Source organism: Zootoca vivipara, chromosome 12 (genome assembly GCF_963506605.1).
Source record: "Zootoca vivipara chromosome 12, rZooViv1.1, whole genome shotgun sequence".
NCBI lineage: Eukaryota > Metazoa > Chordata > Lepidosauria > Squamata > Lacertidae > Zootoca > Zootoca vivipara.
This window is the reverse complement of record NC_083287.1, coordinates 35016109-35042677: the sequence shown is the minus strand read 5'-3', so window position 1 is coordinate 35042677 and position 26569 is coordinate 35016109. Positions and strand designations below refer to the sequence as shown.

At 43.2% G+C, this 26569-nt stretch overlaps 1 protein-coding gene across 1 annotated transcript in view; it reads left to right on the top strand.

Moving 5' to 3' along the window:
• RSU1 (Ras suppressor protein 1) overlaps nucleotides 1-26569 on the top strand; it is a 66699-nt gene that overhangs the window by 23464 nt on the left and 16666 nt on the right. Inside the window, exons 6-8 of the mRNA XM_035129135.2 lie at nucleotides 659-741; nucleotides 1181-1295; nucleotides 8947-9079. Coding sequence (XP_034985026.1) covers nucleotides 659-741; nucleotides 1181-1295; nucleotides 8947-9079 — 331 coding nt within the window. The remainder of the gene's footprint in view (nucleotides 1-658; nucleotides 742-1180; nucleotides 1296-8946; nucleotides 9080-26569) is intronic.

Below are 26569 nucleotides of genomic sequence, written 5' to 3'. Positions count from 1 at the left end.
TGCTTTCTATGCAGAAGATCACAGGTTCAATCCTCAGCATCTCCCAGTAGGGCTGGGAAACGATTCTCTGTCTGAAAACCAGGCAAGTAGCTTCGAGTCAGTATAGGCAGTCCTGAGCTTGGAGGACCCAATGCTTTATGTTGGTATAAGGCAGCTTCTTAGGTTCCAGATCTGTACAAAATGAATTCTTGTATTTGCCGTGTTTGTACTCCAGCCCGATCTAAAATGACTTCTCAGCTATTCTCTGCAGACATCTACGAGAGGCAGAGGGTGAAGCCTATCGGGAGCTTTTGAGGGTGGGTTGTACATGCAAATTTCGATAATGACTAGGAATTGGAAGTTAATAAGCTGTGATGGCTTCTGTCCTGGCAGGCTCCCATTGAAACGGTGTGCCGTGGCCTGCCAGAGCCTAATGTTATAGGAATTGTTAATTGTGTCAGTCCTTTTGGATATAGATGTTTTCCTGAGCAGACCCAACAGTACAATAAGCCAGTAAATCTAAGTTTGACCTGCTTGTTATTATGGTGAGCTTTGGGTATGTCAAAGGCTTTTCACCAAGTCAGGGTTATTAATCAAAGCTGACACTTTTTTATTGATCAGGCCTCAAATGGTTTGGGTTGTATGCCACCCTGTTTATATATTGCTGTTTAATTTGCAGCCACCCTGCGTGCACTCTATCTAAGTGACAACGATTTTGAAATCCTGCCACCAGATATTGGGAAGCTCACAAAGTTGCAGATAGTAAGTAATTTATCTAAATTCTTGGAAAAAAAATCAATTCGCTTTTGCGGCCCTTGTAAGAGTAGAATCAAGTCAATTTGCAGGAGAGCGGTGGGGGCTTTGAAGAAACGGGCCTCCTATTCTTGGCGTTGCCTATTGTTAATCAGCAGACACTTGTAACTAAATTGGAGGAATTGAATGTTTAGGGCGGGGTGAAGTGTCAGAAAGAAGGAAAGAAAGAAAGAAAGAAAGAAAGAAAGAAAGAAAGAAAGAAAGAAAGAAAGAAAGAAAGAAAGAAAGGACTTTGCAGTATAAAATATTTATTTATGGCTGATATTGACATAAACATCTGCTTCCTATCAACTGAGAATTGTTCTGACAACACTGTGTGCCTGTCTGTGTCTCTCCCACTCAATATCTCTCTCTCTCTTTCTCTCTTTCTCTTTCTTTTTTCTTAAAGCTTAGCCTTAGGGATAATGACCTGATATCCCTCCCTAAAGAAATTGGTGAACTCACTCAGCTTAAAGAACTTCATATCCAGGGCAACCGCCTTACAGTGCTGCCTCCTGAGCTAGGTAAGACTTGGACATTGCTGCTATAAGGATGCCTGAGAAAGCCTACTTGAACACAGCCCTTCATTTTGGTAACCAAACTTAGCCATTAGCATCTTTAAAACTAGCAAGCCCAGCAAATACTTAAGGAACATTTCTGACCATGGGAGGCAAAGATTCCTGCCACAGCTAAACTTAATATTGTCACACCTGGCAATAGTGGCATTTGGTATTGTATTTAACGTGTTATATATAAAGCAACATGTCAACATCATTTTGTTTGTTTGTTTACACTGCATGGCTTTTTCAAAGTATTAACTCAGCATAGAATTGTAGAGTTGGAAGGGATCTCGGGGGTCATCGAGTCCGACCCCTTTGCAATGCAGGAATCTCCCACACAGGGTCTCCCATCCAATTTGAAACCATACGGGACTCTGCTTAGCTTAGCAAATGTGCTCACAGTTTTATTGATGCACCACTAGGAGAACTAATGATGGTCTACATCATTTTGTGCTATAATCTAGGGCTGTGAATGAGTAACTCTCAGTGTATTATACCAAAGGGAAATACTATAAGTCTTAAAACTTGGGGGGGGGTGTTCCAGAAAAATAGGAATAACTGGACCCACCCCTCCCAATTTTTCTATTCCCCCGTCTCCCAACCTTCACATCTCTAGTTCCTTTGACACTGTTCCTCAAAATGCAGTTCATGAGATTGTGGTAAGCAGCAGTATCCATAGATAAAATTTTAGTAGGTGTTGTCTTTTCCCCCTGAATTTAAAATGTTATGTGCTGCACTGTAAGACGCATCATGATTCAGCTCAACAACAGAGTTGTAACCAGTCACATAAAGTGACAGGGAACACTAAATTTCTTGCCATATATACTCTTGATTTCTCAATGACTGGAGTTGCATTTTAGAAGGTAGAGGAGGAGAAAAGCCAAAACAAAGCAACAGATTTAATTGCGATATCAGATTATTAATGCATTGCTGAACGAGCATTCTGTGTATTTTGTATTGTTCAGCTTTTTATATTTCTTTTCTCTCTTGTGAATTGACTTCAAGCTCCCCCCCTCCTTTTGTATAGAGGGACTGACAAATGCAATAAGCAGCAGTAGTAATTAATAATACCCCTGGCCGTAGCTCATTCTGGGAGGGGAAATGGCAGTATTTTTAGGGATCAAAAAAAAAAAAGCTTGAATGGTTTCTGAGGGAAAAAAAAGTCTCCTGAGAGACATTTCTGCTCAGCTGTACCAAAGTAGTCATGGTTTATTTGGTATAGGGGTTGTTTGCATGCTTGTTTCTACAGAAATAAATTTTGAACTGAACTGAATTCACTGTGAACTCCTCCTCCTCCTCAGCCCCTCTTGAAGCAGAGGCTGCCTGTTCTTGTGCAGCTTCCAGTCACTCCAGAAGGGCTTGCAAAAGAATACTTCCCCAGTGGATTGGGTCCTGAGGCCACGTCGTCTTTCTCTTTTGGAAGCAAATCACGTGGTCTCAAAGTAATAAAAATGTAATCCTGAAAGTGTAGAGCAAAGCTGAAGAAAATCGTGGCAGGCGTGCTTTTACATATAACCTAACTGTATGTTCTGTTCAGAGGGTTTATCCCTTACTTAGCCTTTAATAAAGTTAGATTCAGAGGTATTTATATCCAAATAAGAAAATAAAATTAATTTCTTTCTACAGAGTATCAGAAAGAGAGCGTGTCCTCTGAGCGGAAATAGAAAAGGACACTTAAACTTTAGCCTTAGTATCACTTGCTGATTTGCAGTATTTTTATCTTGCTTGTCAATGACAAGTACTCTTGATGGTGGACAATTTATTCTTTAACTCATAATTTTTTAAAAAATCCAATCTATATTTATATAAATGTAAAAAGGGCATGTGGGTTTGTGTCCACTTTTCTCCGAAACTGCTTCACCGATTCCATTCAAATTTGAACACAACGTCCAAAACGAATGTCCAAAGGCTCTTAAAAGGTTTTCGAAGACAGGTGCCACACCTCCGCCAGGTGAAACCCCAAAATACCCCTGTTCCAGAACGTACCACTCAGCCGAAAGTGCATGCTGGGAAAAGAACGAGGTTGCAAACCAGCGCCCTCTAGCGGCAGCTACCCTGGTACTACACCTATAGAACCTTTCCTCTCAACAGCACCTCAGCTGCCGTTTACATACTAAGCCAAAGCCTTTACAGACTAGGCCGAATGGAGGTGGGGGTTGGGGGGAGGAGGGGACGGGATAGGTCAGGACACGGTGGGGCCAGTCACAGGGGAAACCCGGGGTAGGGTGAAGAGGGGGCAGGATACATCATGGATCAACACAGGGTGGTGGCAATCACAGGGATTAGCCACGGCAGTGCGTGGCAGGGCCAGCTAGTATGAATATAAAATCAAACACAGGTTGAAGCATTGTGCCCAGGGTCTAAAAAGTGCTATAATGCAAAAAGTTTGGGGAAGGAAGAAAGCTTTTCACCTAATGCTGGAAAGACCACAGTGTGGGTGCCGAGTGGGCCTCCTTGAGGAGGGTATTCTACAGCCAGTATGCCATGACTGAAAAGGCCTCTCCTTAACAGCCATTCACCCCACATAGGCACCTGGAGAAGGGCCTCGGAAAATGATCTTGGGATCAATGCAGGTATATGAGATTATCCTTCAGATAACACCTGCGAAAGAAATCTGTGATAATGCTTAAGGATCTTTTAAGGGCAGTGGCATGGAATGGAAGGTGGACAACAGAAAAGAAAGAAAGAGAGGAGAGTATATAAATAAAGTCTGATGAGAGAACAGTATGGCCGGATTCATACGAGTTTTTTCTCAGCGTAATTAACTGACATACAAATAAACCTTTTGTGCATGCAGCCTGGAAATATTTAATCAAGCATAGTTCCTGATTTTGTCTGAGCTGAGAAACTCTGGTTTCCTGGAATATAAAACCTTCAAACCACGTGTTACGAGTTTAAAATAGGGTGTCTTCAGAATGCCAGGACAGTCCCTTAACTCAGGGTCTGCCTGGCAAGACGCTAATGCCCTGAGGGGATAGAGTTCTGTATCGCCATTTTTGGATCAGCATTCCACAGTCAGAGTGTCAAAACAATTTCCTAACTTTCTTGAGCTGCTTACTTGAAGTTTACAACTCAGTACAGCCAACAGCATAACACTTGGCCTTCTTTCTTCAGGCTCTCATACTCCCTGGGTAAGGTTTCATTCTTTGCCATTTCAACGTACTTTTTGTTGAAGTTCTGTTAGTCCACCTGCTTCTTCTCTCTGCCCCACCCCCTTTCCACTCTTCCACTCTCCTAATTTCTGCTTTGCTTTAGCTTTTGGTCCCACTATCAGGTAGGAGCAAAGGGGAAAGGCTTCCTTGCATCCCTGTTTACTAAGCTGAGGGTTTGAATTGGCTCAGTAGAACTTACTCAGGGCCCAAGTCAAGTCTCCCCTTACCGCTAAAGAAAAAGGAACAGACAGGTGGAGATGGAATAAAAAGCACTTCCTGTTGAGTAATGATGCTTTTAGTTAAACCCTGTTACCCTTTTAATTACTTAAACATATGTTCCAAATAGTGCAAATCTCTCTTGAAGCAAGATGAGATACTCAATTTTTTCCTTGGTGAATCAGAGGGTCATTGCAGAGTCATTCATTTCCAGTGACTTTGGCATGTAAATTGGAGTTTTGCAGGATGTAAATTCCAACACATTGCTGACCTCTGTCTCTTATTCTTCTGACTCCAGTGTTAATTAGTTAATGCTAGAATGAGCATTTCCTCCCAGCAGATGTTCTCAGGGTTTTCAAGCATTTTCTACAATTATGAGATTGATTTGAAGTCATTTTTGAGATGAATGTTGCTTAATAAAGGTCTCCACTTACTCATCTTTTGAGATCCAGCATTGAAAACATTTGTTCGAGAAAGTATTTCATGTATGTTTGTGTGTGTGTTGCTAGACCAGTTCTCCTCCAAAAACATTCCTTTCCAAGATTCATCTTGACTTCCTTGTAGCTGGCCATGAGATGCTTGTCCTTTCCCTTCCTCCTTCTCTGTCTCCAGCTGGGGTCATCTGAATTTTCCCATTGGCCAACCCACATTCAAAAGGTTTACAGTAATAGGCATCTATTTGACATTTGCCCACAACAAGCATTTTGGGTGGCCGCAAACCATGTTTGCGCTTTGTTCAGGGAGCAAAGGTACCCAAATACAATGCTGTCAAGATCCTAACACAGCCACAACTTCGTGCAAGACCTACATTGTTCTGCCATACCTCTATCAATGTAATAGTCAGTTTCATATTGGGATGGTCTCTAGGGATGGTTACGTATCCTGAAAAGGATGCATATTTCATTCAGTTAAATACTGTATTTTTCATTCCATAAGACACACTTTTCCCCTCCTAAAAAGTAAGAGGAAATGTCTGTACGTCTTATGGAGCGGATGTGTGGTCCCTGGAGCCGAATTGCCCAGGGGCTAAAGGCAGATCCTGCTTTTTTTTAAAAGAAAGAAAGAAAGAAAGAAAGAGCTAAAGGCTAACAAGAGGGAATGAGTGCATTGAAAGGAACCCGCTCAGCAGCTGATTGCAAGAGATCGGGGAGTGAGATAAGAGAGTTGGCTCCCTTCCCAGCCCCTTGCCTAGGCCTTAATTGTTGTCTGCAGAGGGAGACATGTGACTGGCTGATTAGATTATCTGTCTGGAAATTGTAGAAATGGGTCCCTTTCCTTGAGAAGCTACAGAACTGTGAGTTGAACCTCATAAAAACAGGATTTTTTTCCCTTTGCAAGGAAACTCAGCAACTTTGAGCTGATCATAAAAAATGGAGCTTCCCCCCTTTGCAAAAAAGATGCACAACTCTGAGCTGACCCCCCCCCCCAAAAAAAAACCTGGGGCTTTTCCTATTTGCAAAAAAGCTGTACAACTTTGAGCTGATCCTTAAAAAATGGAGCTTTCCCCCTTTGCAAAAGAAGCTTCCTCAGATATTTAAGGGGGGGGGGCAAAGGCACCTAGGCCTCTAGGAGTTGGCTGCTATACCTAGGAGAATTCAAGAAAGCAAAATATTTTTTTCCTTGTTTTCCTCCTCTAAAAAACTAGGTGCGTCCTATGGTCAGGTGCGTCCTATGGAGCGAAAAATACGGTAGCTTCCATTCCTTCCATTCCTACTTCTGTGGGGGGGGGGGGGGTTGACTCAATATTTCCATGCCTCGTTCCCATGATAGGATAGGCTGAAGTTAAGTAACTAGCATTTAGCTGCCCTTTCCTGGCACTGCCTCATTTACCCATAATGGCAAGGTTAGAAGCCCTGCCCTTCTCCACAAAAGCTGGTCCCCAATCTCCTAGTGCATGATTTTTCCCCCTTCTCAAATGTGTTCAATTTAAATTATTTTATTTTAGTACTTGGTAACTCTATCGGAAACATTATGTTTGAGGGGTGAGAAAGCCAAAGTTAAATCTTATGTGTGATTTAGTCCTGGCAGTAAGCCTCTCAATTTCAAGATTGGATCGTTCTGCTCTGCACTCCTCTGAATGAGATTTTTGGATCCGACTAGCTACACTCTGAGCATTGTGCCACATTTTTTGCAATTCGCATGAGTGGCGGCGGGCTGATCGTTCCCTTCTCCCGATGGCAAGGCTTGCAGAATTATAAGCATAAGTGAGTGCTTACTGTTGGGGGCTTTAGAGACAAGTGTCTGTAGGTGTTGTGGTTTTTTTTTCTTCCAGGTAATAACATGGCAAATCCAATTTGCAATTGCCGAATAAGCCTCGAAGTAAAATATGATCTTCATAGCAGCATTGGTCAGGGGGTTACTGCTAATCACAGCGCCTGCTTGCTTCCACGACAGCCTCTGCCTTTAAAACTGTGTGAATCTGTTGTTTGAGCTCGGCAGCATAGATTTAGACACCCCGGCCTCTCGCTTATTAGGTTCCTCTTTGTCACAGTGCTTAATCCTACTGCCTGATCCTTGTTAGAACAGGAGCGCGTCCGAGGCCTCTAATAAAGGAGGCAGGGTGCGAGGCTCCAAGCCAGGCGCACTCAAGCATGAAGTGCTCAGGGCAATTGCTGCCTGGCTGGCAGAGGGGTGGAGAGAACAGGCCTCCCATCAGTTGACAGAAGAGGAATGACAAATGGTTCAGAGGCGAGCATCCATCTTTCTCCTTTGCACGTGTACCAAAGTCATTAGGCTTTCCTCTCCTGGGCTGCATTAAGGGTCATGTGCTGCACAGAGCATGGAATATGCACACTGTGTGACCAGAGCGAACCACAGCGACTTTGGGCGGCACCTGCTCTCAAGCAGCCCATCCCTCTAGTGCTGCTTAGCTCAGCCACCACGTGCTTCCCCGTATAATGCCTGAACGTCATGTATTGCTGCCACTTGTTGATCCAGCACTAGGGAAGTGAGGTTGTTCTGATAGCTTTGCCAGTATGCAATACAAGGGGGCAACAGAGGCCCAGCCCCCCTCTCTCTCTCTGCATATTATCCACAGCCCTTACTTACCTTATAAAATCTCACATATGGTACGGTTCAGCAGAACTTAGACTCATCTCTCAGCCATGCCCAAATTCACATTAGCAGGGAAAGAGCTTTGTGACATTTTTGCTCGCAACAATAGTTCAACCTGGCACTTTAAAGACTCAGAGCTTTATTTGATAGGTTCCCCCCCCCTAATTACTTTTGTTTCCCTGCGATAGTCTGTAACATAGGGCCCCAAGGGCAGCTCCCCAAGCCTCCCTTCCAGGCCATACACACCCCTCCCCAGGCCGCAACCCTCGCAGCCATGCTGTGTGCCTTTTGCCTAGCTGGAATGTGTTTTCAAACTTGTTGGTCTGGATGGAATGGAGGGATGTGTATAGAAGCTTCTTGACCAGAATGAAATCTACCGTGCAATGTTCGGGGTCGCATCTGATGCTCTTCCCAACTTTTGCCTCTGTCCCCTCCCACCAAAGGAAGGTTGTCCATGAGGGAATGTGGCTCTTAGGCAGGCATAGGCAAACTCAGCCCTCCAGATGTTTTGGGACTACATCTCCCATCATCCCTGATCACTGGTCCTGTTAGCTAGGGGTGATGGGAGTTGTAGTCCCAAAACATCTGGAGGGCCGAGTTTGCCTATGCCTGCTCTCAGGCATAAAAACAAAAATCCCAGCCAATCTAGGCGGGGCTTGAAGTCACTGCTGAGCTGATTGGAGACCATTGGGAGCTCCTGAGTGGAAATAATCCCAGTAGGGTTTGTATCTGGCGCCAGATTTAAAAGGAACAACCTGGAGTGCATTTTAAGGTTCCTGGCTGTTCCTTTCCAGCTGTGTCTTTACCCACATATGACTTGTGGGCATGGCTCAAGGAAAATGGCCTCACGGGCCAAATTAAAACTCCTTCTGCATCTGATTAGGTCCATGGGCTCGAGGTTCCTGACACTTATATAAAAGATACTCAGGATGCAGGATAATTTGGAGTAAGCACCACTGGTGTCAACTCAGTGTACTTCTGAGTTAACAGAAATTGGATTCGATTGCACAAATAGAGTCTTATTCAGACTTTCTCGGAAAGAAGTTGACTTCAACACATTAGGACTCTTTACTTACAGGTGAATATGTTTAGAATCATATTGCACCTTGGTTGATTCTCTTGGTCGTGGTTCTTTAAATGCTGGAGTTATTTAAATTATCCAAGAAGAGTAAATGTCTGTTTGATCCTTTCAGGTAACTTGGATTTGACCGGTCAAAAGCAAGTCTTCAAAGCAGAGAACAATCCCTGGGTCACCCCTATTGCAGATCAGTTCCAGCTGGGCATTTCTCATGTGTTTGAATATATTCGTTCAGAGACGTACAAATAGTGAGTATTGTCCTTCTGTTTGTCTTCAGTAGCTTTCCTCTCTCTCTCTCTCTCTCTCTCTCTCTCTCTCTCTCTCTCTCTCTCTCTCTCTCTCTGTCTTAATGGAGTTGTGGCCCAAAGCCCTTGTGATCTTATCAGAGTCAGTTCCCTTAATGACTCAACCCACCTGAACCAAGCTGAAGATGGAGGTGCTCCTGTGAATAGCAGCAGGGACTATGCCACACTTTATCGCCACTGCCCAGTCCGTACCATTTGCCTGCACCTTGGCTTGTGTGTTGGAATGCACAGCTGAGGTGCATAAAGGGGAGGATTCTGGTGGAGCATCTATTCCTGTTCACAAAGTTGGTGGCCTGGAGTGCCTAGAGAGCACCTATGCTGCATCTTAGCTCAGAAGAAAGTGTCTTAAGGTACCATACTTTATTTATTTACATTAAGGTTAGGGTTGCCAGACTCAATAGAGGACAGGACTTCTGTGCCTTTAATTGCCCTGCTCTCTTTTGAGTCTGGAAACCTTAAAGAGAAACCAGCAGACCCTTTGTTTAATTTCCATGCTGGTTTCTCTTTAAGGTTTCCAGACTCAAAAGAGAGCAGGGCAATTGAAGGCACAGAAGTCCTGTCCTCTATTGAGTCTGGCAACCCTAATTAAGGTATCTAACTGTATGCTGCTTTTTCAGGTGGCCTTCACAAAGCAATTTCAGTAAAAAAAATTAAAATGTCATCAATAAAAGTTATATAATAAAACAGGAAAGACAAAAGAAACTCTTGGTCACTGAAGGAACTGCTGCTTCTTCTCTCCTTCTTTCAGGCAAAGCAGTCCCTCAGAAGCACCTAAGCTAGGTGGCTGTTGTTTACTTGATGGGGGTGTTGGCAATGTGGTGCTTTCCACACGCTGTTGGACTACAGCTCCCATCAGCCTTGACCATTACCTGGAGCTGATGGGAGTTGTATTCCAACAACATTTGGAGGTCTTTACATAGGCTGCTCCGTGTCATAGACTGGTGGTTATTTGCCCAGACACTACAAAAGTACAAGGTGCATCTCAGCTTTGCAACAGCTCTGGGGTCGGAAGCGCCATGGCCAGGAAGGTTTTATGCAGAGGGAATTATAGGTGCATAAATAATTAAACTGAGCTTCACCTTCTGCATTATGATGCATTTTCAATAAGGTCTTCAGTGCTGAATGAATTACCCACCCATGGATTAGAGGATATATGTCAAATTGCAACTGCCATATGTTAGGAGTTATGATGAAACCATAACGAAATGCCTGGCTACACTGAAAGAGATGGGAATCCAGTAATTTTTCAGCAGCGCAATCATTTTATCAGACAGAAGGATGTAATTACACATAGAGTGTGATAGATCCTTAGGTGGGCAAATGTCTTTGATGGCGTGTAGGTTTGAAGGATGGTCTTGCAAGCCATGCTTGTTCCTGCTGAAGTTCCTTGCTTACAAGCAGTGACAGCATCTGGAGGGGAAGGGAAGGTTGGAACGTTTCTTTCTGTCTGAGCGAGAAGGCAGCTTTTAATATCAACACCATACACAAATATCTGGTTATCTTGCTTGCTCTAATAAAGGTGTGCATATGAGGGGCGTGGTACAGCAATACAACAAATTTATTTTGGCTGCACACACACTATACCTTTAAAGTTCATTCAAGGCACATTATTTCCCTGGCATTCCAGCATGCCACCTTCTGGGCATTGTAGTTCACCCCTCACAGAGTTACAATTCCCAGCAACCCATAGCAAACTACAGTGCCCAGAATTCTTTGAGGGGTAAGGAGAAACGTGCATCAAACATGTTTTAAAGATTTCGTGCACACTCAACATTTGTTAATTAACAACATGCATCTGATGAAATGGCCATATGCTCAGGAATTGAAATTGATTGCCGTACAAAATGTTTTTTCTTTTTCTTTTTAAGCCTACCTACACACTGATACATTTATTTTGACCATAGTATTCAGGTAGTTTCCTAGCAGTGCCTGCGTACCAACATGTTGACGAGTTTTCAAGGTAGTCACAATCTAACAAAGGTGCACTATGCATTATGCTAGCAGCTGCTGACAGGATTGCCAGGCCAAGGGAAGCAGCTGCCTTGGGTGGAAGCTGTAGAGGGGTCAGGAGTGAGTAGAGCTCTGTGAGCCATGCGTCCAAGCTGGCATTCCTTAAGTGAGCTTGCTGGCCTTGGGCACAATGAAAGGTGGCAGCAGGACTCAGTTTCTGGTGTGACTGGCTCTTGTACGTGCAATTGGGGGTGAGGCATCATCTTGTCCTTCACCCGAGGTGGCAAAATCTCCTGGGTACCAAAGTCCCATGGTACATGGAAAATTCTACCCCATGATAACCACCCGTACAGAAAGCAGGGGTTTTTTTATAAAGTGAGGAGAAACCTCACTGCACACACACACACACCTGTTCAGGAATCCTGGGAAGCTAGGGTGTGGTAAAACTGCCCTCCCCAACTGGCAAGGTATTCAATACTGTTGAATTACATTGTGGTTCTGTGCACATCGTAGCAAGTTATTACTTTGCCAATCGTTACCTGTATCCGCATTTGCTTCCATGTTGCTCCCAGGAAGTACTTGGGATTCTTTGCATGCTTACAGATGTGCAAGCAACAGGACTCCCAAGAGGAGGCATGTATCATTTGCACCTTATGTAAACACAAAAGGAAGCTGGACCAGTTGAGCAGAAATTGTTATGGAGTCTCCAGCATGACTATGGATGTCATGCCAGTTGATCCACCCCAGGAATGGGCAAAGGTGGCGTCAGTTACTGAGACCCAGTTACCTTGCTAGTTTCACTCAACAAGCATATCACAGTCCCTCCCAGAGACCACGCCCTATCCTTTCTGCTGCCTTTTACCTGGGAATGTGACTGCATAACGATGGCTTTCTCAAATAAGTAGAAACCTGGCTTTCCAGCAGTCAAAATTGTTTGCACATAGGAAGTTGCATTATACCAGGTCAGACCTTTGGTCCAGTTAGCTCAGCGTTGACTACACTGAATGTTCGAGGCTCTCCAGCCTTCCGTATAGGGATCTCTCCTAGCCCTGCCTGGAGATGCTAAGGATTGAACCCAGGACTTTACCACAGAGAGCTTCCCAAAATAATAGCTCTCTTTGTTGTCTTTGTGGGGGTGTTCCACAGTTTGTTTTCCTACAGAGAAGCATCAAAGCATGTAAAGCATAATGACAGCAACTTTATCCAAAAGGCAATATCTACCATGGGGGGTGGGGGGGTGGTTGTGCCCCTAGTCAACTTCTCAAAGTGACCTTTTTTGTTATGTGTATCCTCTGAGGATCTTGTATGTCTAGAATAGTGACAAAGACATGATGGATAGTATGATTTATTGGCTATAATATACTCAGCAACTACACACAGGCACAAACGTTTAGAACAAAACAGCAAATGAAACTCCTATGAAAAATTGCAGTCTGGAAATATCATACAGAATTAGTGTAACATAATTAGTGACTTGATGATGTGGTTAAACCTCAATGAGCAAAGAGGGGTGGGCTTCGCTGATAGCACTTAGAAACAGGCGGCAGTTTTCCAAGTACATTCGAAGCATTATGTATATTCGAAGCATTATTCATGTCCTTCCAGATCATTTCTCCATGGTTCATTCTTTTTTCTTTGTTTTAGTGTTCTTATTTGTGATACTTTTTCTGGTTGCCACCTGATGATTTCATCTTGGCTAAAGCTAAAGTATTTCATTTACTTAAATATTTGCCAGGGTTGTTTTTTGTTTTTTTAAGCAGCTGTTACGCCAAATGGATTCGTCTTAACACTTGCTTTCAAATGTGCTGTTTGTATGACCTTGTCATCTGATTTCAGCAGGATTCTTATAGAGAATGCTTCCAATTTATAACTTCCTCTCCCCTTGGGAACTGTCAAATGGAGTTAAAAGATCCCTTGACATGATACCTTGTGAATCAGTAAATCTCAATCTATATGTTTACATTCAGGAAGATATCGTGGCAGCAACCCAAGAGTTTAGGACACTGTTAGGCGCCTAGTCTCACATATTCTCATTCTAGCATATATGCTTGCTAGAAATAGCTGTGTTTCTGGGACTCAGTGCTATAAGAACATTTTAAATGCTCTTCTTGTGTAGGTCTGCTAGATTCTATGGGTAATAACCACATTAGCACTGTGTGTTCCTGGGAGCCAACAGCCCTGCTGCCAATACTTAGCTGTGCAATCCAACAATACTTAATAGAATGCTAATAGAATAGCTATACAGTGGTGCCTCGCTAGACGGAATTAATTCGTTCCAGGACTCAATTCGTCCTACGAAAATTTCGTCTAGCGAGGCACCGTTTCCCATAGGAATGCATTAAAAGTCCATTAATGCATTCCTATGGGCTCGGGGGGAACTGGTGGTGGCGGCGGCGCTTGTTCTCTTGGCTCGGGAAAGGCAGGCAGGCGCTTCCCCGAGCCAAGAGAGCAAGCGCCGCTGCTGCCAACGACAGAGCCGGATCGGACGAAGCTTCAGAAGCTTCGTCGGATCCGGCTCTGTCAGGAGGGGTGGGGGAAAGGCGAAGGAATGATCCTGCGCCTTTCCCCCACCTCTGCCAAGCCCCATGCTGGCGAGAAGCGGCGGCAGGGGAAGACGTTCCCCCGCCGCCGCGTCTTGCCTGCCTCCCCATTGAATTGGGGAAGACAGCCAGCGAAAACGTCCCCACACCGGCGCGCTTTGGCTCCGGGTGATGGGGCGAAAGCGCGCTGGTGCGGGGGTGTTTTGCTGGCTGCCTTCCCCTTGACTTGGGGAAGGCAGCCAGCGAAAACGCCTGACAGATCCGGGATTTCCTCCCTCCCCCCCGCCCGACAGATGTGGGGGTGTTTTGCCGCCTGCCTTCCCCAAGCCAAGGGGAAGGCAGGCGGCAAAAAGCCCTGGCAATTTTTCGCTGCACGCTGGACTTTGCAGTCGGAGGTTTGTTTTTCTACCTCTGATCGCAAAATCCATTCATCTAGCGAAAAATTCGTCTTGCAGGGCATTCGTTCAGCGAGGCACCACTGTAATACAATGGAAACTTCAGAATGGGTCTTTATACTGGATAGGCACCTCTGCCTCCATTATAATTCTAAACATTATTGCCGCTCAAGTCCATAACAAAGCTGTGCAGCTTCAGCCCTAGTGCACTGTCAGTAATGAGGATCGCAATTCGCATTTAGAAAAAGGTCCCAAAGTTTGCCTTTGGTTTATCCTTTAACTATGTTTGCACTAGTTTCTCGAGAGCTTAACTCAAGCAAGAAAAGTGTAACTAACTGGAGTATAAATAAAATGAGCCGTCAGTCAGTTCTTGTAGGATTTGTATTCTTTGGAACATATTGAGTGCTTGTTTAATTCCTTTGTTTAAAAAACAATTAAAGGCTTCCTTTATAAGAAGAACTCACACAAGACTGCTTATAGTAATAGATTAAAGTACAACTTCCAGCAATAACAAAACAAATGCATGTATACATACACACAATCAAAATACAAACTTCTGTAATATCCACAACATTATATTCAGTCATCAGTTCCTTGGCGCAGCGTTTTCCAACCTGGTGCCCTACAGATGTTGCTGGAGTGCAGCTGCCCTCAGCCCCAGCCAGCACAGCCATTTGCGAAGGTGGTAATATACTATGGGAAATTCCTGGTGAATTCAGACGAATGAGGAAAAAGCATTGTGTGGCTAGAAGCAAACTAAGGCAGAGGAGTTAATGGTGTAAAATACGAAACCTTAGAGCAGGGGTGGGGTGGTTAGAGTATCCTGGGATCCCCCACCCTTGGTGGGCCATTTTGACATGTGAGTGGACTCTGCCCACCTGCCAGTCACCTGATGTCACAATGGCATCAAGTGAGCCATTCTTCATTTCTAGCGCAGCAGACTACACTAGATAGGAAAATCCAAGCCCAGCCAAGCAGATCAACTGATCGGCGTGAACTTCAAGGTCTGCTTTCCGCAAGGGTTGGTTGTGCTAAAAAGTGCCCCGTGGGAACTGTGTAGTGTAGCCCGTTCTAGCTGGCTTGCTCTTGCCACCAATCAGCTGATTGGCAGTGGCAACAAACAAGCCCATCTTGCCAGTGCACAATTAGGAACACATTTGAAGGCTCTTGGTTGTGCATTGGCAGCCGTGTCTCCACCTGCCCCATATCTGCCATGACAATATGATGCTGCGTGTGGGGCAGCTGGGTGTGGTTTGGGGGGAAAGACTGCATGGGCCAAATTGGGTCCACATCCTTGCTTTGGAGACCAATCAGATTCCTCTGTTGTTTAGTAAGAGCAATGCTAAGTATGGCGGTAAGGTCTTAACCCTTTATAACTTCAAAAATGCTTCAGCTGTTCATTCCGGTTAGGTTATTTACAACTAGGCAGGATGAGTTACTATGTACGTTGCTCTTTTTTATTTGGGACATAAATTAAAAAAGCAGCATTTTTATAATAAAACAGAACGGGCTGCAGTTTCTATTCTCAACACAGTAATATCTTGTTTTATTACATGCTGGTATTTTATGGAGCTCCAGTTTCTTATTTCAAGCTGATATTGTTTAAGGCTTTTGTGTTATCCTTAGCTGTTTTTTACTCTGCTGTTGAGGGCTTTCGGGTAGCTGTAGAACTGGCTTTTGCTTTATGGAGAGATTTTATCAACTTTTTTATCCAGCAAAAAGCTTAAGTGGAAATGATTTCAGTGTAATTTGGACAAGTCACAGTTCAGCATGGTCCTTATTTTTTTATTTTAGGCAATGTATTCTCTTTTCAGGGTACTTTTTAAGGTCAAAGGCACAGCGCTGAGAAATAACAGTGGCAAAAATGTTACCCTGAAATTCAGCTGTTTTTTTTCTTTGGCTTCTGCAACAAAATTTTACTTTGGGGAACAGGGAAGCCAGATGGATATCTTTGCAGGAATGTCACCGTGCATATTGGAATGCATGTAGCGCTGCTTCCTCATAAGATCTAGAAACTTGTTATGTTAAGTGAAAGCAGAAAATCTCAGAATGCTGAATTCTGATTATGCATGGATATTTTAACAATTGCAGATTTGCTTCACATAATTCTAGAGTTTCTTCAGCTCCAGGCTGAACTCTTTAATTATCTGCAAGTGCTTTTGTGCATGCATTATTTTTATTATAATTATCATTATTATCTTGCTCTTTTCACCCTCCTTCTGCTACATTTAGAGGCTCACTCCAGGAATTCTGCTGGATTTCAGGAACAGCTTGTTGGGCAGCAATGTAGGAGGCAGAAAGGGATCTTGAATAAGCAAAGCTCTCCATGTAACCCGCTGGATTGCAAGCACATGCTGTAATTTATCTTCAGCAAAGAAACTTGACATGATTCGGTTTTCAGCAGAGAACTTCATGGTCTAAAAATAACCCTCTCACCCAACCCCCACCACCAACCCTGACTTGATTTCTAACTAACTTCTGAATGTCATTTTCATTACAGCGTTTCCTTACAATCCTAGAACAGGATTAAGCTTAGTTGGTTTTAAGTAGGGGGAAAGGTATGCAAAGCTTAACAGTGATGAGCATGAATAGAAACTGGATTGAACAAACGGATACAAAATAATATTGCCAAATGAACCTCTTTGTGTTTTATGGATGATCTAATACATGTTTGGCAGTAATTTCGCCCTTAACACATGAATTCCTGACAGTTTCAATTCCTCAGACTTACTAATCAATGGAGTCTGCTCCAGAGCAATTTTATGGGACTTACCTAGTCATCAAAAATTTATTATCAGATAAATCAAAGAAGCAAGTAGCATCTTAATAGAGGAACAAAGTGGTCTGTAAAGGATCGTTTAGGACTGTATTTCAGGCAGTCATATATTGTATTTACTGTTGCCTTTGGAGGCTTTATTTATACATTCTTGAAAATGTTCACAGTAGAAAAGCAAGTTTGTTTGGTAAGTTCTGTGAAATCCAATCCAGTGTGCAGGTAAAGAGTCCAATGGCACTTGAAGTTCCTAGAGGTGTCGTGTGGGGATATTCTGTGTGGCCAGTGGCTCCCAAACCTTTTCACCCCACAGACCTCTTAAAGAATTGCTGCAGGTATGGGTGAGTGGCTTAATGGTTTTTCTGACTGTTGTAGCAATTCTAACATGCTGTGCTAGGTGCTGTATGATTTTTAATTGTATTCTTATTGTTTCTTTTATTTCGTAGATACTATATTTTATTGTATTACAGTTAGAATGTCATAGAATGCAAGCTGCAATCCAATAAAAAACAACATAGGAAATTGTTAAAAAAGCAATGTATATACAATTAAAAATCAATATGCATTTTTAGTACGATGGATGTACCATCTTCTGCGATCAGCCGCAGATCTATGGACACAACATGGACCATGTGAATGAAGCTTGCGGGCCACAGTTTGGGAACCTCTGATCTAGGCAGCCAGTTACTCAGCGCTGAACTGTGTGCAAGGAAAGTCCTTCTTACATAAAGCTCCATTTGTGTATCTGAGTAGTCTACCTTTTGGAGATGAATCTTGCTAAATTGGTTTCTGAATTGGGGCAGAAAAATTTCAGAAGTTTCCCCACCCCATCCTTTATTTTTCAATTGAAGCTTATTTGTTTCCTAATTTTATTATTAACAGTGAATTGCAAGCTTGTCATTTTCGAAGTTTTTAGCTTTGTTTACTAAATACAAATAAAATAAGCATGCTGAATCACATCACTCTCTAGGGCATCAGAACATTTTCTGATGCAAACTGAAAATCAGGAGATTTAGCAGGAATCTTTTCCTCCAGCACAACGTGAGCTGAATTGCACTGTTGGTATGTGACGTGGGGTAAAGGTTTAATAAATACAAACTGTGGACCGGGGGGGGGGGGTGTTTAGTACAGCCACAGTGTTGGCTTTGGATTCAGATGCCGCTCAGCCAGAAAGCTTAGCCATGTGGAATTGTTAGGATAAAACTGTAAAATAAAAGAACTAGTGATGGTGCCTCACATTGTAACTGAGGGCTTGCAGTGGCCGTTTCAAAAGTACCCCACCACCCAGCCTATTCTGAGCTGAGCGTGCTGCTCCTGAAGTTTAGCCCCAGCTTGTAAGACTGCATCCTGATGCCAGCAGTGTTCATAGCTTTGTGTAAAAGGGGAGAATGCAGCACCAAGGGAGAGCATGCGCCAGCAGCAGAGGTCTCTTTTTTCAAAGGTCAAGACAGAGCATTCATGGCTGCTAGGGAGCCTGGGCAAATGGCCTTCCCAAGGCCCTCCTAGCATGATGGATTGAGCAAGAGTCATTGGGAACTCCCATTTCCCGGGCTTCCTGGGAGCAATGGAAATTCTTCACAGGCATCCAGACCGTCCAAATGGGATTTCCACTGTGACTGCGACCCCCCCTGCACTGATGCTTCAAGAGCTTCTCGCCACCCCTCCCTCCAGTGCACTTCCCACAGTGAAATTGTTGGCAAGCAAATTTCCTGCACTTAGACAACCAGACACTAGAGCATAAGGTTCTTGTTTGGTATTTTCCCTGGCATGTTGTTTTCCTATGAGGAGGGAATCCTTGTTTGTTTGTTTTTGTTTGTTTGTTTGGAACAGCCTTCAGTTACAGGAGCAATAGTATATTCCGGAAACCATTTTAATTCCTCCTCTGCTATTTGCGATAATGAAGCCAGCAAAATGCTTAAGAATTTTGTGGGGTTTTAAATTTTCATGGTTGTTCCACATTCAGAAATGATAGGAAGTGCTCCTGGGATGGAGAGGTGAGGGGGCTTTGTGGCCTGGTGGTTATTATTGCTGCACATTTTGTAATCTGGATCATTATTTAGCTTGAACCCATTCTATATGTACTGCGGAGGCCAGGCCCAGAATGTGAATACTCGCTGGTTTTCCTGTTCTGTCGGTTTTCATGCAGCTATTTATTCAGATTTCTTCATTGTCCTGGTGGTTCTTTTCTCTTGCTATACCTCCTGAGCAATCCAGTAATTCCCTTCCATTTTACTCTGTCCTGGGAATAAGGGGGAATTGAGATATTAATAGGCAATGCATTTTGGCATTATAGAATACAACAGTGATATTAAAAAAAGAAAGAAAGAAAACCACACACACACACACACAAATGGGTATTACAAATAAATCTGTAACATGTATAAATAAATAGATATTCATGGATAAAATATAGTGGTAATCAACATGAATCATAGAGCCAATGCAAAATGCAGATATTGAAGAGCAAAAGTTTTCTTTATATGCATAGACATGATTATTTAATTCTGGGAATTGGAACGTTATGGGCAAGAATGCAGCGCAGGTTTACCACTGACTAGCTATTTTATGTGACAGAATATCATCTTTGCATATTTATTAAAAATATTCAGAACTGGCTACTGCCTAGATGAACTGCTCAGTTCATGTTTCTTGAGCCAATATATTATCCTGGCCACTTTATCATTGTAATGGAAATCGTGTAAATTTTCAGCTGATCCCTGAGTGGGGGCTGGGGAGGAATCCCAGTGGCATTATCAGTGTCTCGCAGAACATTTGCCAACTCCCATTTCTAGGAGGAGGAGAAACAAAAGAAGTAGTCTGAATGAATTTGGAGCAAATAGGTGCAGCCTTTTTACAAAACTAAAACTAAAAATGTGGGAGGATTTTAATTAAGAAATAATATGCAGTTGGGAAGCTTAAACTACAAGGAGTGACAGAAGCCCTGTTCAGGTGTTACTGACATGCAAGGCATAAGTGTGTAGATAAAGGAGTGAGTTGATGTTTTTAGTCTGCGTCCCCACCCCCTAGTAATCCCCACCCCCTTCACTAAACATGATTTTGCAGGTGTCCCAATTGCACAGAACTCCTACTTGCTAGCAGGTATTGCAGTCTGGTCCCCACCAACCTGTGCTCCTTTGGGAGGGAAGGTGGAATATAAATTTAAGAAATAAAAATAAAATTAGGAACTTTCGTCTTCCCTCAGCTAGCCCTCGCCTGCCTGTCTCCTCTCTCACAACCAGACCAGGGAGCAGCATTGCCTGTCAGCTTCTTTCCCCTTAAGTGTCAGTGTGGAACGCAGCAAGGAGGAGGATGGGGACAAAGCTAGAATTTGTGGCTCCGTCTGTCATTGCCTCTGGCTCCCTCTGTTGTTGGTCTCCCTGCCTTCCACCCTACCATTCCCAAATGGGCAACAGCTGCCACTACGGGCAGGTGCTCATGTGTTGGGTTTTCTCAAAAAGCACATGGTCAGCAGATGAGAAAAAGACAATATTGGGGTGGAGCTAAAAGCACATGGCCCACTTATGGGTTATATTCATACTAGAAGCAGAGTATTTATTTATTTATTTATTTATTTATTTATACCCCGCCCATCTGGCTGGGTTTCCCCAGCCATTCTGGGCGGCTTACAACAGAAAAATGAAATAAAATAATCTATTAAACATTAATATGTTTAATGAGTGTATGAAAATGCCAAGATGACTGCTTGCAAGCTTCCCATAGGTGTGTTGTTGGCCACTATGAGAGCAAGAGTACTGGACTAGATAGGCCTAGATAGGAAATTATCAAATCCTGCAATTAGTCCTATAGGAGTGCCCAATGCTTGTTTGCCTTTTGCTCTTACAAACAGAAGTTTCAGCTAAACGCTGCAAATTAAACCTAATGGACTTTGAACTTGGGCCCAGCTACCAGTTATTGTGGTGCATAAGCAAAATAATCAGCTTCTCCACTGCCACTCCCCATACACACCTCATAAGGATGTGCACATGTGCAGAACGTTTCTGTGCTTCCCTCGAGTTGGTTGGTCAGCATTCCTTCCTCCCCAAATCCCTAATCCCATTTTCTTTCCCTGTTTCTCCAGTCTCCCTGCGGCCAGTTCCATGTAGGTTACACTAGATGTGGGGTTCTTAAACTCCAAGGACCACCAGTGGTCTGGCAGCTTCATTTAATGGTCCACAGCATGGGAGATGGGAGATAGCACATCCTTCGCATTAAAGCTTCATACTTGTTTTTAATTGTGTTGCTATTGCTCCTTTTATTTTTTGCGTGGTATTTCATTGCATTGCAATTTGAATTCTGTGAAATTCAAATTGTAACACAGTGAAATACTATGTATATAAGAAACAGAAGAAGTAAAAAAAATCGCAATAAAAATAATACAGCACAACACATTACCATTACTGCCACAGGCAGAAAAATCATTAAGGGGTCGACACAAGACCCTTGCCAGTTTTCCAATGGTCCATCAGAAAAATTGTTTCAGAACCATTGCTCTAGAGTGAATTGCTAGGTAAATACATATGGGGGAACTTTGCAGGGAATTCATTAATGAGTAATGCTTGACCTCAGCTACGTTTCTTTTGGGAAAGAATCTAAACTTGCACACTGCCAGAGACTGCATGCAATTGTCCAACATCTGTTTTAAGAATGGCAACTGTTTAATATCATAATTATCACTGCTTTCTGCATTTCATTTCCCTCTGACCTCACCATTCGCAGTCTCACCCCCACAACCACAATCTTATACTGTATATTCCTGTAACTGGGTTACATTTCATGCATCTGATGAAGCAGACTTGTAGTCCCCACCCCATAGTTAATGCCATCATAATTTTTCCATCTTTATGATGGAATTTTGTTGTATTTTGCTGCTGCAGACATAACAAATCCAATCCCTTTGGAACGAGTCCCGTGTGCTGTAGCAAGAAGTGACCAGACAATATTTCTGATGTCAGTTTCAGGCTTGTTGATGTTGTAACAAGATTGTACACCCTCCTGGTCACCAAGGAAAAATTCTTTAACAACGATGACCTTTCATTAGGAACCCAACTAAGATAAATTTAGAGGGAAAGAGATAAAAGCTGTCATTTTGGAACAAATTTCTCCAACTTATATTTGGAACACTGATTATAAATCCATGCTGCTGCAGACTAGGTCAGGATCGATATTTCTGCCTGGGAGTTGCACAATCTCTGGGAAGAAAGAGATTAATATGGTTACTTTTCACTCTGTGTTCTCAATCAGCTAACTATCTGCACTTGTCGTTCATATTTTGTTTTCGAGCTTGTTATACTGACAGAAAAGTCTCTTGAGGACTGAGAGGCGATTCAGTTCAGAGTTGAAGCTCTCTAAAAATGTACATATCTTTCCTCTGTGTGGGAACCAGGCTTTTATTAAAACACACACAACACATGCATATATATCTTACTCACTGGTACTAGTTTTTATTGATCAGAAGAAACATTTAAAACTGAACTGCAGTTTTTCGCTGCTGCCTGATTCAGAACAGCCCTTGCTGCCAGAACGGATCCAAAACACCCTGGTGCCCAAGGCAATACAAAATTCCAAATTTCAGTAGTCAAAATATGGGGTTGGATCCCAAATGTGACTTGCATGATCAGAAAGGCATTTCTGTAAGCTCAAACCACCCTGCGTTACATTGATTTTTCCTCTGAAGCCCCTGTATTCTGTTCTATTCTGGAGAGTTTCATAACCCTCAAGTGGATTTTTCTGGGAGCATAGGGGGACTCAGTGTGAGAGGAGGTAGCCCTTAAAAGCACCCTTTTAGGAACAAGTCCATCCACCTTGGTAGAGTCAACTCTGACTGCCAGTGGCTTTCCAGGGTTTCAGGCAAGGTTTCTTCCCAGCCCTACCTGGAGACATCAGGATTTGAACCTGGGACCTTTTTGCATGCAAAGCATGTATTCTGCCACCAAGCTGTGCTGCACTAGATACAACGTAGAATAAGCTACACAGTTGACCATTTGAATAAAACAAAGCTGGTGGGATGTTTGCATTCATTTAAAAGATGTATAATCTGCTTTGCGAGCACACGCGCCGCAAAGCTGCTCATAAAGTAAGTTAAAATACAAAACCAAATGGAATATAAAACCATTGTAACTATACACTTATAACACTACCCGCAAAAGCAGGGCACAATAGTAAAAAACCAATAGTAAGAATTCAGCAGATCCAGGCATAGCAGCCCCTGTTTATGATCCCAGTTTATATTACGCATCAGAGCCCCTAGTGCAGCCTTTCTCAACCTTGAGTCCCCAGATGTTGTTGGACTACAACTCACATCATCCCCAGCTAGCAGTACTGGAGTGATTGAGTTTCTAGTCCCAATAACATCTGGGGACCCAGGGTTGAGAAAGGCTGCCTTAGGAAATAAGTTTCACTTAAAGTAGGTGTGGACCTCCAGATGTTGCTAAACTAAAACTCCTGTCATCCCTGGCCATTGGCAATGCTTTCTGGGGCTGATGGGAGTTGTAGTTCAGTACTATCTCAAGCACCATAAGTTCCCCCTGTCTGGCTAAAAGACTAAGAGGGTGTGGAACCTGACAGAATTTAGTGAGAACCTGGCAGAATCTGGTTTGCATTCAGAATTATTGCTGCAGTCAGTGAAACTTGAGGTTCTCGGCCATCTCTCCAATATGAACTTATGCAAATCACTACTTCGGCTTTTTTGTCATTTTTGTTTGATTATTCACTTGTGTTTCAGCGCCACCTTTATTATCCCAATACCTTGTCCTTTGCTTCAAAGCTGCAAATAAATGTGAATTATGGTCAATCCGCAAAAGGTCTAGCTGAATTATTTTCTTGACAAGTTTAAAATACCAACCAATTTATTACCTTGTTTGTTAGGAATTGTGGTTTAGTCTTTGTAGATGAGCAAAACTGCTTCTAGCATGAAAATCTTCACCGTCTGCTTCCTTTCACTTCCTTGCAGGAGAACTTTGTCTGTCCATCTCTATTCTGCCCTCTGTCCTTTTCTTGTGTTTTCTTCCATCCTTTTTGCTGATCAGTTATAAATGCTTGATGATTGATTTCAAACCCCCCATCCCATATCATACCATAAATACATTGCCAGATTCTCCCTCCCTTTCGCTCAGAGGATTTAGCAACACGCCTGGTGCTGGATAGCACCAGCAACAGGGGATGCAGTTAGCAGGGTATGTTTGTGTTAAGCACTTCGCATTTAGCTTCTTCCTATTTTTATAGAGCACACTGTGGAATTCACAGCTAATTGCTTAAAAGCATCTTGTTAGTTGAATATGAGCATATTCCAAGAATTTTGAGGATCGCATTTCTGAGAATGTTGTGAACACTGTTGAACAAAATGGTTCCAGTACTTGGATAACATCAAAACACTCAGAGTGAGGGGTGGAGGCGAATTGAGGGGTGCGCAACCAGGGTTTTTTTGGGGGGGGCACCACAACTATGAGGTAGAATGAGAAGCGAGGGGGTGCTGAATTTTGATGTTGCACAGGGTGCCACAGAAATTTGAGGTCCCAAGGTCTGCCAACTGTGTGAGGTATGTAGTTTCTAAAGACATGTGCAGAAGAAGGGGAAGGGTGAAAGCTCAGTGGTATATCATCTGCTTTGAATGCAGGAGGTCCCTGGATCAGTCCCTACAGATTTGCCTGGGAAAGGCCCCAGAGAAATGCTGCCAGTCTGTGTAAGCAGTACTGGGCTAGCTGGAACAATTGTTCGACTCGGGCTAGAGCAGGCTTTACCGTATTGGCCTGAATATAAGCCACATCCCCCCCCCCAATTCCGACCGTGAAGAGTTAAAATGCAGCTTAAATTGGTGACCTTACAAGAATTGGCTTTTACAATAGAAAGGTAAACAGCATTTCCGTGCGCTGCTCTGGTTCGCCAGAAGCAGCTTTGTCATGCTGGCCACATGACCAGGAAGCTGTCTGCGGACAAACGCAGGCTCCCTCGGCCTATAGAGCGAGATGAGCGCCGCAACCCCAGAGTCGGACACGACTGGACCTGATGGTCAGGGGCCCCTTTACCTTTACCTTTACAAGGTATGCTAGAAAGAATGTACAGTATATGTTTTGAGGTGTTCTTTTCATTTGAAATGCTTCGTGAACACCATCTCAAAACCTCTCTGAGGCATGCTACCTCTACCTTACCATGGAAATACCTGTGTATTTACATCTCCAAGGTTTTTGCTTTATGAGCTGCAAAAGTAAACTGTCAACTGTTTGCTGTAAATTGAAGCTTTTAATAATTTTGTCTGTTCTACCACATTTGTCAGCTTTGAATATTCTGTCAAGTTGGAAATAAAAATAGCAGCAAAACTCAGGAACGGTGACACTGAAAATTTATCTGCTCATAGAAAGTATCAAATGCAGACTTGAAGAATGAGCATTTACAGGTGTTTCTCTCCCCCACCTCCACCCCAATTTCTTTTGGATAACATAAAACTTTCAGTTGCTTATGGTAGTAAAAATAACTTATACACTGCATCAGCCTGTGTTAAATGCTTGACTATCAAACCATTCAAGTTTTGCTACAGCTACATATCCTCCTATTCAGAGAAGCCCAGAAATTATCCACCAAGATGGGTGGGGGCCTGACTGTTTCTTTTCCAAGCGATGTCAACAGTGCAGTCCAATATCTAATGCAAGTCAGTTCCAGTTGAACTTAGTGGGTTTACTTTCTATTTATTTATTATTGAATTTGAGCCTTCACCCTAAGGCAGGGTCCCCAAACTAAGGCCCGGGGGCCGGATGCAGCCCAATCGCCTTCTCAATCCAGCCCACGGATGGTCCAGGAATCAGCATGTTTTTACATGAGTAGAATGTGTCCTTTTATTTAAAATGCATCTCTGGGTTATTTGTGGGGCCTGCCTGGTGTTTTTACGTGAGTAGAATGTGTCCTTATATTTAAAATGCATCTCTGGGTTATTTGGGGGCATAGGAATTCATTCATTTTTTTTTTCAAAATATAGTTCGGCCCCCCACAAGGTCTGAGGGACAGTGGACAGGCACCCTGCTGAAAAAGTTTGCTGACCCCTGCCCTAAGGCCTAGGGCATGTTACAAACAATATTAACAGAAAAGATTAGAAACCAAGTATTAAGCATAGCCATTACATGTCTAAACCCAATATACATTTTTTTTTAATATATACAATTTTAATCACGGGCATATTTGCCACCCTGGACTCCTTTTGGAAGGAAGGGTGTGATATAACTTTAGTAAATAAATTTCTGATCCGTTATGAGTACACTTTCCTTCTGCTGCTACCACCCAGAGCCTCAACGAAACCAAAATATTCTCAGCATGACAGCCGGATTTCATGGGGGCAAGGGGAGCTCTGAGTAAGCTTTCATCAGATTGGGCTGTATGTAGGACATAGTGGTTTGTTTGCCCTCTGTTAGTCTAGATCAGGCATCCCCAAACTCTGCCCTCCAGATGTTTTGGGACTACAATTCCCATCATCCCTGACCACTGGTTGTCCTGTTGGCTAGGGATAATTGGAGTTGTAGTCCCAAAACATCTGGAGGGCCAAGTTTGGGGATGCCTGGTCTAGACTGAAGAGCATGCTTACTAGAACCTAGAGCAGTGTGCTCAGTATCCCTTTAAAGCACATCTTTTCCCCCTCAAAGAATTCTGGGTACTGTAGTTTGTTAAGGATTGCTGCAGCTCTGTGAGGGGCAAACTTCAGGGCCCATAATTAATTGAGGGAAAGAACACGCTTCAAATGATCTTTAAAGGTACCGTGTGAACAAGCCTACGTCCCACAGAACTAGTGGGATTC